Source organism: Schistocerca cancellata, chromosome 2, assembly GCF_023864275.1.
Source record: "Schistocerca cancellata isolate TAMUIC-IGC-003103 chromosome 2, iqSchCanc2.1, whole genome shotgun sequence".
Taxonomy (NCBI): domain Eukaryota; kingdom Metazoa; phylum Arthropoda; class Insecta; order Orthoptera; family Acrididae; genus Schistocerca; species Schistocerca cancellata.
In genome coordinates, this window is record NC_064627.1 from 1,131,368,989 (window position 1) to 1,131,383,391 (window position 14,403).

General features: G+C 38.8%; 1 protein-coding gene across 5 annotated transcripts in view; it reads left to right on the plus strand.

The window, feature by feature from the left end:
• The window catches only part of LOC126163168 (E3 ubiquitin-protein ligase RBBP6), a 382,937-nt gene that overhangs the window by 166,767 nt on the left and 201,767 nt on the right, over positions 1–14,403 (plus strand). For all 5 annotated transcript variants that reach the window (XM_049920115.1, XM_049920119.1, XM_049920117.1 and 2 more), the window contains exon 13: positions 3,220–3,477. In XM_049920115.1, coding sequence (XP_049776072.1) covers positions 3,220–3,477 — 258 coding nt within the window. The remainder of the gene's footprint in view (positions 1–3,219; positions 3,478–14,403) is intronic.

A 14,403-nucleotide genomic window follows, 5' to 3' on the forward strand; every position in this document is an offset into this window, starting at 1 on the left:
TTGCAAGCCATGCTATGTGGTTATCCCCTTCCCAATTTTGTTAATCATCCTGGTCCCCATCTCTGATAGCCCGCCCATGTCCTACACCCACTCTCATTCCTGCCGCATGTGTCCTAATTCATTTTTTTCTTCAATGTCTCCCTATTCCTCTATTATGAATTCCCTTCCTCCTCCCCTCCCCCTCTTCTGTCCTCCCTTGTCAATCCACTCATTTTCTTTATCAGGGTGGATTCACTGGTTCCATATTTTAATCCCACTCCCTTTCTGCTTCGTCCTCCCTGCCATAGTTCTCCCTTCCCTCACCCTATTTCTTCTCTCCACTTCTCCTTGTTCCTCTCATCCACTCTGATACAATTCCTCACGTAGCATGTGGAAAATGTAGCATTGTGTTAGTCTGTTAGCTAAGAGGGAAGGACATTGGTCAAAATCATTTCAACCTTGTTTATGTGCCTCTTAAACACCCCAGTGCCTCAACTGAAAAGTGACATTTACTTTTACTGTTTCCATTGTTTGAAAGATATGCAGAGTTAAAAAATTTCATTAGCTGTTAGAAACTGGAAAAGAGGGAGGAAAAAGGTTGAAGAAATAGGAGTCCACAAGGATGAGACAGTAAAGTGGGTACAGCAAGGAGACAAATTACTTTGTCATTCAGTGAGAGAACTCGGAAATGCAGAAGGGAGAGAGGCACCCTCGTGCAAAAAACCCCATAGAGAACTGTTCTCCATGCACATACCTCATATTCCTACTGCAATGGCCTCGACATTACTGTTAACTCTGTCTCGTCATTTGGCTCTCTCTCTCTCTCTCTCTCTCTCTCTCTCTCTCTCTCTCTCTCACTCCACACACACACACACACACACACACACACACACACAGAGAGAGAGAGAGAGAGAGGAGAGAGAGAGAGAGAGAGAGAGAGAGAGAGAGAATTTTTTAACTTGCCTGTTATGTTTTAGATCTCCATGGCTTCTAATCCATACACAAGTATTAATTTGAAGCACATGGTGCTGCTGAAACAAACTGCAGCGTATTTTTATAGTTTATGTTCACAGACCATACAGTGACATGATCATCAGCTTAATGTCATTTGTTAAACAATATCACTCATTTACACTTTCTTGTGTTGCAACCTTCCTCGCATACTCCTTGGCAAGTAGCTTAATGTTTGGTAAAGTCATGAATATCATTTCCAGCTGCATCTTCAACATGGAGAGAATCTGCACTGTTGAAATATTTACACTGAGCAATATATAACAATTTTGTACCAATTGTTTTGTTTTGTTTTGTGGATAAAAATTTAAAGGAAACACATCTTGCAAATAAATAGTTTATATCTAATTGGCCTGTTGAGGTGTAGCAGTGCAGGTCACTTAGTTGATGATTGAATCCGTAGTTACAGCAACCTGTAAGTTTTTCCCCTGAGTGCTAGATTATCCCCCCCCCCCCCCCCCCCCCCCCCACCCCCCCCCCCCCCCCCTCCCTTCCTCACGGTCATGACACATTGCTTTCATCACACTTCTCTTGCTGAGCAGCAGCTAAATCTTTAAGGCCAGGGTGCTAACTCTGGCAAAATTAACACTTGAGCTTCCTTTCTGCAGTCCCTTTTGTTCTTTGGTTGTGTGTTTCAGTTATTCGGTATTTATAGCTTATTTGATATCTGATTATTGACCTTTGATTATGTTTTAATTTTTTTTATTTTTATATAGTGTTACTTATCTTTTCTCCACAATTCTTTTTCTGGATGCACTGCCTACTTTTCATGATGAGTTACGGTTTGTTTGATTTGTTTGCATCTCTGTTCTAATCGTTTGGGGGGGAAAAAGAAGTTGTCCTACTTTAGCTGAAAGACTCCTACTCTCCAGTTTCAGGTGGCCTATTGGGCTGGTACTTTAGATTAAGTGAATAGTAGTGTTTTTGCACAGTACAGAATTGAAGAAACTTTCAAACAATGCCAGCACTATGGGCTTCATACTTAAAGTGGATGAAATATAAACACTGAACATGTTGACATACCCCCAACTTTTTTCCTAGCCTTGTACTGCTCGTTATTCTATTTGTAATTTTCGTGCCAAAGAGAATAAAGTTGGAAGTATGAATCCAATTTCCAGTACAGTTATGTTGTTGACAGTAACTCCACAAAGTTTGTTGTGCAGGTAGTCGGTAAAATTGAAATTTGAAGGTTATGTATTGGTTAAGTTGAACAATATTGACATAGCGAGCGGTTGGCAACCACTTCTTAATTTTGACCAAATGCTGATGAGCAACTACTTGATACAAGTTGTATGGTCTTACAATAATGTGGTTTTCAATCTGTTAGTGGTGGGAAAATCACAAATGGGAAATACACATTTTTCTGTTCTTCATACAAAATAGTTTACAGCAATATGCTCACTTTTCTAATTTATTATATGATGGCTGATGTAAAATATTTCTGATCAGTTGGCTGGTTTCTTTATGGGATCAATCCCATTGAAAAACAAATTTCTCTAATAGTCATGAGAGGAATATTGTGTCCATTCTCTATGTTTCAATCCCTATTTCTCATGTGACAAAAATGTCACTCCATATTGAGGGAAGTCCGAGCACGTCTCTGCTGTGAACCATGAACATTTTTCTCCCTCACTTTTTCCTAGATTTTCACAATGTGTTGACATTGTACATGTATTCATCCTGGCTTTTTTTTTTTTTACTTTCTCTGTGCCTGCATGACCTTACTGTAACCAGAATGTTACTTCAGCATAAGTGATCAGGCAGTGGTGCTCTCACTTTAACTGCCTTTGAGTTGTATGTTCACTGTTACCATGTTTTCATTGTCAATTGTGTATGTATTGTTCATCTTAGGCAGTAGGTTAACTCTCCTTCTGTTTGTCCAGACAGACATAGGAAGTGTCCTAGCAAATACATCCATGACACTCTTTTTAAAAGACCAACAGTTGCTAATCTGGCTTGCGCATTTCTTCTAGGTTCAGATTATCTCCATCTATTGTATTGTTGTCTGCATTAAGATACACAAATATTGACAGTCATGAAATAGCTTTGTTCTCGTATTTGTTCAGCGTCATTATTGCTGAGATAATACGTTGATAAAAACCGTTACCAAGACTTCAACTTGCGAATCTGTCTTCAGAGTTTTTTTGTAATTCTAAATTTAGTTGGACATGAAGTATGTGCAAAGTTCGTGCAGCTATATGATTTTTCTTCTTGATTAATTATTTCAAGTCAAAGACGGTCTGTAGAAGAGCGACCTGGGACTCCCACCATCGATGAACATACGTCAGAAACCACCACCCATCCACCTGCTGCTGCATTGCCAGATACATCAGTACCACCACCAAACTTTCCTCCAGGAGAAGAACAGCCACAGTCTACATCAACTCAGCAACCACCAACCAACTATAGTCACATTCAGACAGTTGGTTCTAGATCACGTGGACCCTCAGTATTTAGGCCGGACCACCCGTTTCCACCACAGCATCGGTAAGATTGTTTCCATATTTATTCTGTTTAGCTATAACTGTTGTGTCTTGTCAATTACTTTTAACTCTTTTTTTCCATTTTGTTTTTTGTTTGTTGGTTATCAGTGCTTAACAGATTGTTAAATTATCAGCAGAAAAGGGTTTTAAGTGTACTTACTGCTGGAGTAGGGTGGGGATTTTTTTGGCGGGAAGGGGGGGGGGGGCAAGCAGAGGCAATAAAATCTTCAGCCTTAAGAGTTGTGTGGTGCCACATGTGTCAAAGAATCATCTGTAACAAAACATGTCTTCTTCCATTATGTTTTTTGTGGTGAATATGTCTTCGTGCAGGGGTACACTTACTTACACATACTGCATCTAGTTGGCAACTTCAGAGATGATTTTGGTGGTGAGCTTTTGCAGCCATGCAGAATTTCTGCCCAAGTGAAGTGAAGTATATTATTAATGTGGAGATGCTGCCAATGCTTGACAAATTGTTACTCCAGAACCCAAAGTTGATATTCTGGAAGGTAATGTAAGACTGATAAAACCAATTTGGCTAGAGCACATACATTAACATTGAGCCCAACATTCACGTAATATTATACACATCATTGTTTTATCTAGACTTGTCAACTCACTACTATGTTGATGTCAGAAATGGTGTTTGCCAGTTCATAAATTCTGCCTACATGAAGGTGGTATCCATTTGTCCAGACAGTATAGATCTCTTAGAACACTGATCACAGTGTGTGTTCATCCAGTGCACACCCATGCACAGGTCGTATTCATTGAAGTTCTCCACAAACCATTGACCTTGCCATGGTGGCGTAAGTTGCCTCAACAGTACAGATAGTTGAAGCATAAGTGCAACCTGTAGAGAAGAGGGATCAACATACGGTTCCTAAAGAGGGGCAGCAGCCTTTGCTGTAGGTCCAGGGGCAATAGTCTGGATGAGTGATTGATCTGGCCTTATTAAGATTATCCATCATGGCCATACTTTGATGTTTCTGTGACACTGCTGCAAGTAAAGGGAAACTAAAGCCTTTTTCTTCCCTGAGGACGCGCAGCTCTACTGTATGTTCGATAATGATGCCATTATCTGGTAAAATATTCTGCAAGTATAATAGTCCATCCACTTGGATCTACAGGAGGGAACTAGTCAGGGGAACGTTGTCTTGGGGAGAAATAAATCTGACATCCATAGGTCAGAGAATCGAATGTTAGATCCATTAAGAGACTTTAAAAACAGAAATGAACAGATAGAAGTTGGCTGTGGTGGGTATTAGTGAAGTATGGTGATAGAAAGAAGAGGATTCCTGTTCAAGTGAGTGCAGGCGAATAGACGTGAAATCCAAAAGGCTAATGCATGAATAAGTTTACCAAGAAATAAGAAAATAGGAAACTAGGTGAGCTACTGTGAAGAGCATAGTGAATGCATCAGAAAGCCAAGGCACACAAAGCAGACACTCGTCACAGTAGTACAAGTATATATTATGACACAAAGGAATTACGGACATCGGCTGTGAGTGGGCATTGATTAAAAATCAATGGGGAAAGTTGAAAATTTGTGTTAGACCAGAGTTGGAACACACATCTCCTGCTTACTAGGCACATGCTATGACCACTGAGCCATCCAGACACAGTGGTCATTGCAACTGCACGGACTACCCTAGCGTGCCTCCTGTCAGACCCAAATTCTCAACTTATACACACACTACTAATGTAGTGGCCCTTGCCATTATCATCGTTATTCTATGTATTTTGTTGATTCCTGTAAGAGTTCAAGCCAAGTGTGCAGTCTACACTGAAGAGATTGTTGGCCATTGTGCCTTTTAATTGTATATACATAGGCTTATTAGCCCTACAGATGTTTCAGAGATTGAAATAATTTATCATGAGTTAAAAGAAATTATTCAGATTGTTAAGAGATATAAGAATTTCATTGAGATGGGTGACTGGAATTCAGTACTGGGAAAAGGAAGGAAAGAAAAACATTAGTACATCGACTTCATGAAAGGAATAAAAGGGGAAACTGTGTGGTAGGATTTTGGATGCATACATTTTTTATTCATTGCCAAAATTTAGTTTAAAAATAATGAAAGAAGCTTGTAGACCTGGAGACATCAGTATGTTTCAGATAGTATATAATGGTAAGACAGAGATTCTGAAATTGCAAAACATTTCCAGTAATGTTTGGATTCTGTTATTTGTTTATTATGAACTGCAGATTAAAACTGAAGAAATTACAGAAAGGTAGGAGATTAAGAAGATGAGCCTGGATAAATTGAAGGAATTGTTGGTTGTTGAGAGTTTCAAAAGCACTGTTAGGCAACAGTTGATTGAAACAGGGGAAAGGAATACAATACAAGACAAATACATAACTCTGGGAGGTGAGGACAGCATAGGATCAAGTAGTCAGAAACATATAACACATGGTAGAAATCTTTGAATAATACTCCTGGTATTGAAGTCTGTGGAAATTCCTGATGGAAAAATATATAAAATAAGGGAAAGACAATCGACTACCTATAGAGGGTTGGTGAAAGGAGAAAATATATAAAAATGGAACAAATAAAGCAATAACACATTTTAGCAGTGAAGAAATTGCATTAAACCTGTGATGACATCATCATCATCATCATCATCATCTGAGATGCCATAAGTTGCAACTATTGATATTTGTGGAAGGAATGTTGCCAGGCACTTGACATGCAGAATACTGTTTCAAACTACCTTGTTCTTATCTAGTGACAGGCTAATGAACACTTAAACTCTGCATGTGCACTTCACTGTGCCAAATGTGTAAAAACTTCATTGCTGGACATCCGTCATACATTTTCAGAAAGTTCACCAGCAACAATTGCAGATTACCATCAATGTGGGCTTTCTTGTCACAAGATGGTATTTGCTATCAGTGTGACTGCTTCTTGTAAGTTAAAATGCTATTTCTATTGTCACCATGTAACCTAGGGAGTTAACAATAAATAGGTTGGTACACCAGAATTAAACTTTCAGTTTGCAGTGGAGTGTACAGTTTTGACACTTCCTATTAGGTTAAAATTGGACTGGTATTCAAACCTACAATCTTGGTGCTTTACTCTAATGTTATTTATTCAGTTCTAGGAAACCCCCTAATTTATTGATATAAAAACTTTGTAATAACAATATTCCAGAGACAAATTAACATATTCCATAAGTAAATTATTTTTCTTTTCCACCCAATTTGATGGTGACAAAATCTGCATAATATTAATTTCAACCTTTCATGGGGATTCATAGCCATGCAACCCATTTTTAACAGCACTACAGATAGAATCAACATGGCACTAAATGTAGCAGTAGAAATGAAAACATTGTTTTCAAATGCTACCTGTAGGGGAAGAACCTCAACACAACTGAAATATGGGACAGGTTTTGTTTTTGAACCGTTACAGTGCAGTGTGTGCACATTATATACCGGCAGAGAGCTGCAAGGGTAAACAAACTAGAATTTCAACATCCAGAAGGGAGAGGTGCGGTGTGGGGAAAGAAGCCCCACGGAACAAGAAGCCCTGCCTCCCTCTCACAGGGAACAGTTCACTACCCCCTTGTTCTGTGAAAGCTGAACTGACACACTGTCATAAGGATCACTGATCCTTTCTGATACTCTAAGGGTCTAATCAAAAGCCATGATGGATCAGGAATAGTCTTTTCACTCATTTCAAAATAAGAAAAGAGAACAATGAGCAATGTGCAGCACAGAACATGTGTTAATGACTGCCACACAATTGCTTGGTGAGGTAAGCAGAATATTAAATTGTTAATGAGGCAGTTTAAGTTTGATAGTCTTTCTGTTGTGCCTTTGTGCGACTCAGCGTCTCCTCTATATGGGTAGTACCAATTTATTATCTTTTTCATAATACTGTCATTATTCCATTCTGGATTTTCCATTGTTTGATTTAGCTACAAAACAGGCATATGAGCTTCTTTGTTCTAAGATGCTAGGCCCCTCTGCTGAGTAGTAAGTTGTGGTATGTGGCATGTATCTGATACAGACCATTCAACCTCCCAGAGCATTGAGCACACTGATAAGTCATTCCGTATGAGCACTTCTTATTTTGCAAACATTTTTTACTCACATTATCTTTCCAGGGCATCACCAGTAACCAAAAATTGCTTACATTTTGGATATTAACATGTAGAAAAAAGTTTGAAATAGCTATCACTGATAAAACAGTTCATGTAAACACAATTCACTGTGGAGTACTGTCCGTGAGGTAAATCTGAATTTTTGCTTTTTGAGGCAGAATTTGTATCTATATTTGCATTTATTGCAGAATGCAGATTTTTCAGGTCCCTACTAATACCCATAACTGAAGTGTCAGTTCAGAATTTATAACAACCTGATTCAGTAATATGGATATGTTTCTTGTATTGGTGGTGTTCTTTCAGAAGACGGCATGATGCATCTTTCCACACTAGTTTATTCTGTTCTAAGGTTGTCGTCTCTGAATAATTACTGCATTCTACACGTACTTTGATCTGTTTACTGTAGTCTGTCTGTGTGCCACCACTCTCCAATCCTTTCTTTATTACCAACAGCTTTCCTTCATGCCTCAGGGTATGTTCTATCAATTTATCATTTCAATTACTCAAGTTGTGCCATAATTTTCTTTGCTGCAGTGCCACTTTATTAGTTATTCATTCTACTCCTCATTATTAAGAAATACAGATTTCATGATGAATAAAACTAAATTTAATTTCAACATAAATTAGTTATGGAGAATATGCAGAGTATGCTTATCCGGAAACTGATTTTGGAGACAGTTTCATGTCAAAACAAAAAGAAAATTATCACTATAAAGTAATAAGAAATAACACACTACCACCACAGGGTCAGATGCTGCACCAGTTTTGTTTATTGTGCATCTTTAAATTAGATTTACAGTTTTGTAATTGGCTCAGAATTTATTTATCATATACCTTTGTCCCACAACTGGAAAAACTCTGTAGTCAAGGAAAAAGTTACTTTATGTAAGCATCTACATATGATCTGCAAGTTTTGCTCCACATCCTAATGACACTTTGCTATCAGGTTTATTTGAACCCAACTCCCAATACCATTGTTTTCAATCTTAAGAGATTGCCCCCCCCCCCCCCCAAAAGCGGGGGGGGGGGGGGGGGGGTGTTCCCACTTTGCACCTTCACCCTGCAACAGACTTCCTTCTTTCCCCTTTCAGTTATGTTCTGAATTAACGTTTTCTCCCTCTCTCTTTACTTTGCTATCTTCTGCACTTATTTCCAATATTTACTAGATTGTCTTCCTATATTTCCAGTAAGGGATGCTCAAATAAATATAAAAAGGTAAAGTCCATGCACAAGCTTGTGACAGCACTATTGAGCTGACTGTGGATAGATTGCAGTGTTTCTGTTAGCCATGGCTCTAGGTTGGGGAAAGGCGGTAGGCTCCATGCCCCGGCTGTGGCTGGAAAAAAAGATCCTGCAAGAACAGGACCAATGACTATTGAAGAGAATCATTCAATGTGACAGAAGTGCAACCCTTCGCAAATTGCTGCAGATTTCTATGCTGGGCCATCAACAAGCACCAGTGTGCGAACCATCCAACAAATCATCATCGATAAGGGCTTTCGGAGCCGAAGGCCCACTTGTGGACCCTTGATGACTGCACGACTCAAAGCTTTACGCCTCGCCTGGATCCATCAACATCGGCATTTGACTGTAGATGACTGGAAACATGTTGCCTGGTTGGAGGAGTCTCATTTCAAATTGTGTAGGTTGGATGGACATGTACGGTTGTGGAGACAACCTCACGAATCCATGGAGGCTTTCGTGTGCAGTTGGAGTGATTTGAGACACCTGATACATCTAGATATGACTCCGACAGGTGACACACATGTAAGCATCCATTCTGATCACCTGCATCCATTTGTGTCCTTTGTGCATTCTGATGGACTTGTGCAATGAACAGTATTGAGCATATCTGGGCTGCCTTGCAATGTGTTGTTCAGAAAAATCATCTCATCGTACTCTTATGAATTTATGCACAGCCCTGCAGGATTCATGGTGTCATTCCCCTCCAGCACTATTTCAGACATTAGTCGAGTCCATACCAAGTCGTGTTACGGCACTTCGGCATGGTCGCACGGGCTATACACAATATTAGACTGGTGTAGTTCTTCACCTGTTAGACCACCGTGGCAACCAAGGAAATTTAAGAAACATAAAAATAGAAAACAAACTAAATATTTACAGTGTCAAACTAAGCATACTCCAGGATGGAATAACAATAATAGGAAAAGAATAGGCTTTTCACCACAGAGAGGTGGCACTAACTGGCAGACAGGCACATTGAAGGTAATAGATGTTGGCTGTCCTTCATCAGATGTAGGCAAAACACACACACACACACACACACACACACACACACACACACACACACACACACACACACACGTGTGTAAGACACACACTGTCCACTGCTGTCTCTGGGCACAGCTAAGTTGATAGATCACAGATTGTTGTTGCTGGAGGCCCTGCCTTTGATTTGAGGGAGCGGGATAGTAGGTCGTAATAGGTGGCTGTATGGGACAGGTCTTGCGTCTAGGTTTATCCTTGTGATAAATCGTGGGATAAGGGGTAGGGAGGAAGGGTCGAATAACAACAGACAAGATTGTGGCATAGATGGGTTTGTGATGGAATAACCACTGTTTGAGCGGTGGCAAGGATACTTCTCAGTAATCATTTGCTAAACACATAATTTCATCCCACCTGTTATATTTTGTCTCAGTCTAATCCTTTTAGCCATTTTGTTGGGTTTTTATTGGCATCACACTGATGGATGCCTGGTGTGCTGGTGACTTACTGCTGTTTTGGAAGCAGTTTATCTCCCTAATATATGTACCTTGGGAACGGTGTAGTGCTTCTATTCTGGTTCCTTCCCTTGTAGGTGACTGCTTTTATCATGCCTGATTGGAGCCATGATTACGCTTTGTTTTGAAGTATCTGGCCTCTGTACTGGACAGTGTCTCTTCTTAACCACAATAAAAAGCAAATTCAAAAGCAGGGTACCATAGTAAGTGGAGTACAACACTTAGCACTGAAACACATTTGTTATGGCCACTAACATACAGACAGAGCCGAACAGCCTCCTGGGCAGAAAGTGTTGCTATTTATAAAAACATTCATTAATCCAGAATGTGCAAACATTACAAATGTAAGAAATTTCATGAACTTCGTAGAAATGATAAATACTAACAGATATTTGTTTTTGATGAGATTTGAGCTGGTGACCCACAGCATGCCAGCTAGCAGCGTTAACTGCTACTACGCATTGTGTGCAGTAACATTAATTTAATCCTTCATTATATTGTCCTATCTTGTTGTGTATTGATTTGAAGTGAAATCTTGTGCCCGTGGTTTTCCTGTTAATTTGTGTCCTAATACTGAGAATGTTATACTTCTGATTGAACTTTCCTCCATTTCTTAAAAATCTCTCTTGTAATATTTTGTTTCAGAATCAGTTTCTGCCCATTCTTGTACCACTGAATTTAAGACCTTTTTCTCTGATGTGTTAGCAGTTTGAATCATATGTCCCATCATCTGATGTTTCAGAAGGATCTATGATGATCATACTTTGGAAAATTTTGCTGTTGAATTCATTGTAATCCATTTAGTGTCTCCTTGCCGATTATCATAGCCTCAGTTCTACATGAGTAGACTATGCTGCGGGGCAATAATTTCTAAAGTGAACCTTGATTTTAGCTATCTTCTTCCAGTTTGATTTTTAAATTAGATTAGATTGCACAAATAAATAATCAGGTTGACAAATTCATGATTTTTTTTGGCTGTGTTATTTCCTGAAAAAGCTATAAAAGATTATCATGAATTAAACTTCAGAATCCAGTCAAAATTTATGCACCATTAAGTGGAACTAGATCATTCAAATTAGATACTGATGACTGCAAAGGTCGGTCATAATGAAGTGAAAAGTTGGCAACTGTGTGTTCATGTATTAGAACTGGGCCATCCCATTACATCTACATATATATGCACATGCATGCTTTCTTTGATGTATTATTTATTTACCAGTAAATACCAATTATTTAAAAAAATCGAACTTCCAACAATAAACCAGCCTCAAAGTTTTGATTACTTTACGAATAAGTTAATATGTTAAATATTTGACATTAAGGAAATGAGGAAAAGTCTAGAAAAATTTTAAATTATATTTAAAGTTTGTTGGAAGTCACAAAGTACTGTCATTGTAAAACACGGGATGAGTATATTTTGAGTAATATGCACACAGTTTTAAGTAGAAGCTAGTCTTTCTTGCGTCTCAGTGTTAATGTTGTCATATCACATGAACTATGTGTCATGTCATACAATGATATAATTTTGTTGGTTCATTTAGTGGTTTATGTGGATACGACAAGAGCTAACAGTGCTCTTTTCCTTGCTGCACAAGTTTGAAAACTTAATGAAACATCAAGCGTGTTTCCAAGTACTAAAGAGAGTTTGTTAAATAATAGTTGCTATTAGTAATATGAGTATTTCTTTACTGCAGAATATTAATGTTTCAAAACAAAATAATTCGTAGGTGTATTCCTCCTCCTGAATGAAATAGTATGAGGGTGCCAATCCTTATTAAGGTTTGTAGCCAGTGTTGATGAAGTGGTCCCTTACTTAGTCGCAATGAAATCTTAAGTGACGCAATCCCTGTCTTTTTGGTGTGTGCCGGAACCTTAGTGTGGTCATAATGCATTGTGTGTTATTCAGATAGATAGTACTCTGTGATTACTGATTTATTGAGCTATAGTAATTGGATATGGCATTAGTGTTTGCAGCAGCAGTCTTTAACGATATGCTGCATTGGTAAAGGATTTTGTACACACAGGATGCCAGTAGTACCGCATCGTCCATGTCACTACCAAGGACTGTCTGTGTTTCGGCCAGTGGGGACAAAATATTTACATAGTGTTTCTGGAGAATTTCTCAATTATTCCTGCAAAGTTTGTGACTGTATGATAGTTGATAATTTAGTCTGAGACCCCTCTTCCCACTTACCTTTCAACTGGTTGCATTGGCTTGCTGAATCTCACTCTCTGTTCTTGTTCTTATGAAAACTGTTTCAAGATATTTTTGGTGAGATTACTCGTACCCAAAAGAGGTTTTTTTTTTTTTTGTGGAATCCATTATTTTGAATACCCCATTTGTGTGCTCTGAGTGGTGACAGTAGTCAATGTGCAGATGCAAATCGGTCTGCATAGTCTTGCTGTTTACGCTGTGATAAATGCACCTTTTGTTCTTATTTTACCAGGGCATCCAGAATGAGATGAACTACATGGTAAAGTTGATTTTTGAACATGTGGAGTTAAGGTGGGTGAGGAGTTCCTCTTCCATCTGCCCGTATTTTGAAGGAGTTGTCAACATAATAGAAGAAAGAAGTTGGCTTGTAACAACAAATGGCTCATGTACATTTAGGCAACAGCTGGTAAAATTGAACTGCCTTGGCTGCTCCTGTATGCACAAAGTCACTACCATGGAAAGGAAAGTGTGTGGGTGTGAAGACATTCCTAGAGAGATTAAAGATCTGAAGTCAAATTTCTTACCAGTGAGTTCCAAGATTCATGTAAAGGATCTCTGGTAAAAAGAGAGACACCGAAGCCATCAAGAATTGTGGAATTCTTTACCCTAAAACTGTTAAGGCATTTTTTCAAATTTCACATAGTGACTGTGGTGTTAACTTTTACCAATATAAGGCCTAAGCAATTCATTCAGGTACTTAGCAAATAATTATGTTGGAACTTCTATTTTGCTAAATAAGGGGCAGAATGGTACCCCATTTTTATGGATGCTGGGAACCTTATAAAGCCTTAACAAAACCAGTTCTCACAATAGCTTTTGAAGCACTTTCTCTGATAGGCCATAGTCTTTGGGAAGTGCCATTGTTTTGTTCTGGGATTTTCTGGGTGGAATCTGTGTTGATCTCCTGGTACACACTGAGCATCTTCTCTTAGTATGCTGATGGTATGCCTCTCCCTTCTGAATATTTTCTGTTTTGCAGTTTTCATTCAGATAAGAGTATTTCAGGTTTCATAACATACTTTTTCAGCTACTGCAGGAGGAAGTTATGCTGCTATTTCATGTACATGCTAAGAATTCCATGATACGTGCATTCGTAACAGAATGGAATTGTGATTCAGGTGCCTGTCAGTAAGAAAGATGATTGCCTTGTAGGAAGCATCCAATGGTAGGTGCTAAGAAACACACTTAAATTTTGTTGGTAAACATCCAGTGCCCTTCCTTCATGCAGAATATGCCCTGACCAGATGACATCATCAGTACATTCCCACATAAGGGGCTGAATGGGGTCACCAGATTTAGATGAACCAAACTAGTTTTCTGACTGTCACCTATAGGTTCCAGGGAGTAAAGTGTATCCCTTCCATATCAAGGTTTGGCGGACATAATTCTTGATTCTTCTAGCTCCCACTGAGTCAATATGATGCATCGCCATTTCAAAGTTTAACTCAATGTGTTCATCCCAATACCTTATAAGGAATGCAGAGATTCTTAGAAAATGACTTCTTCGGTAGCACAACTTGGCAAATTTTTCCATGCTGAAATACATCCCCTCCATTTGGAGGTATGTGATTTGACATGACAGGACTCGTCAATTTCTCTTGGTATAATTGATGATGAAATAGTTTATTGTTGTGTGGTTTAATCTTTGTTTCCAGTGGATATAATATTGTAGCAAACAACCAGGTTGCTATTGTCAAGTGTGTTTATGAACTGACCTCCTGGACAAAATACGATAAGATGAAATCCTTGGAAAACATATCTGAAGACTTTTCTGTCCACCAGCTTAAACACATGCACTTCTTGGTAGTGTGAATGATGACTTTGCATTATAGAAGTACCAGTCTACTGCCAGTGGGGCATGACA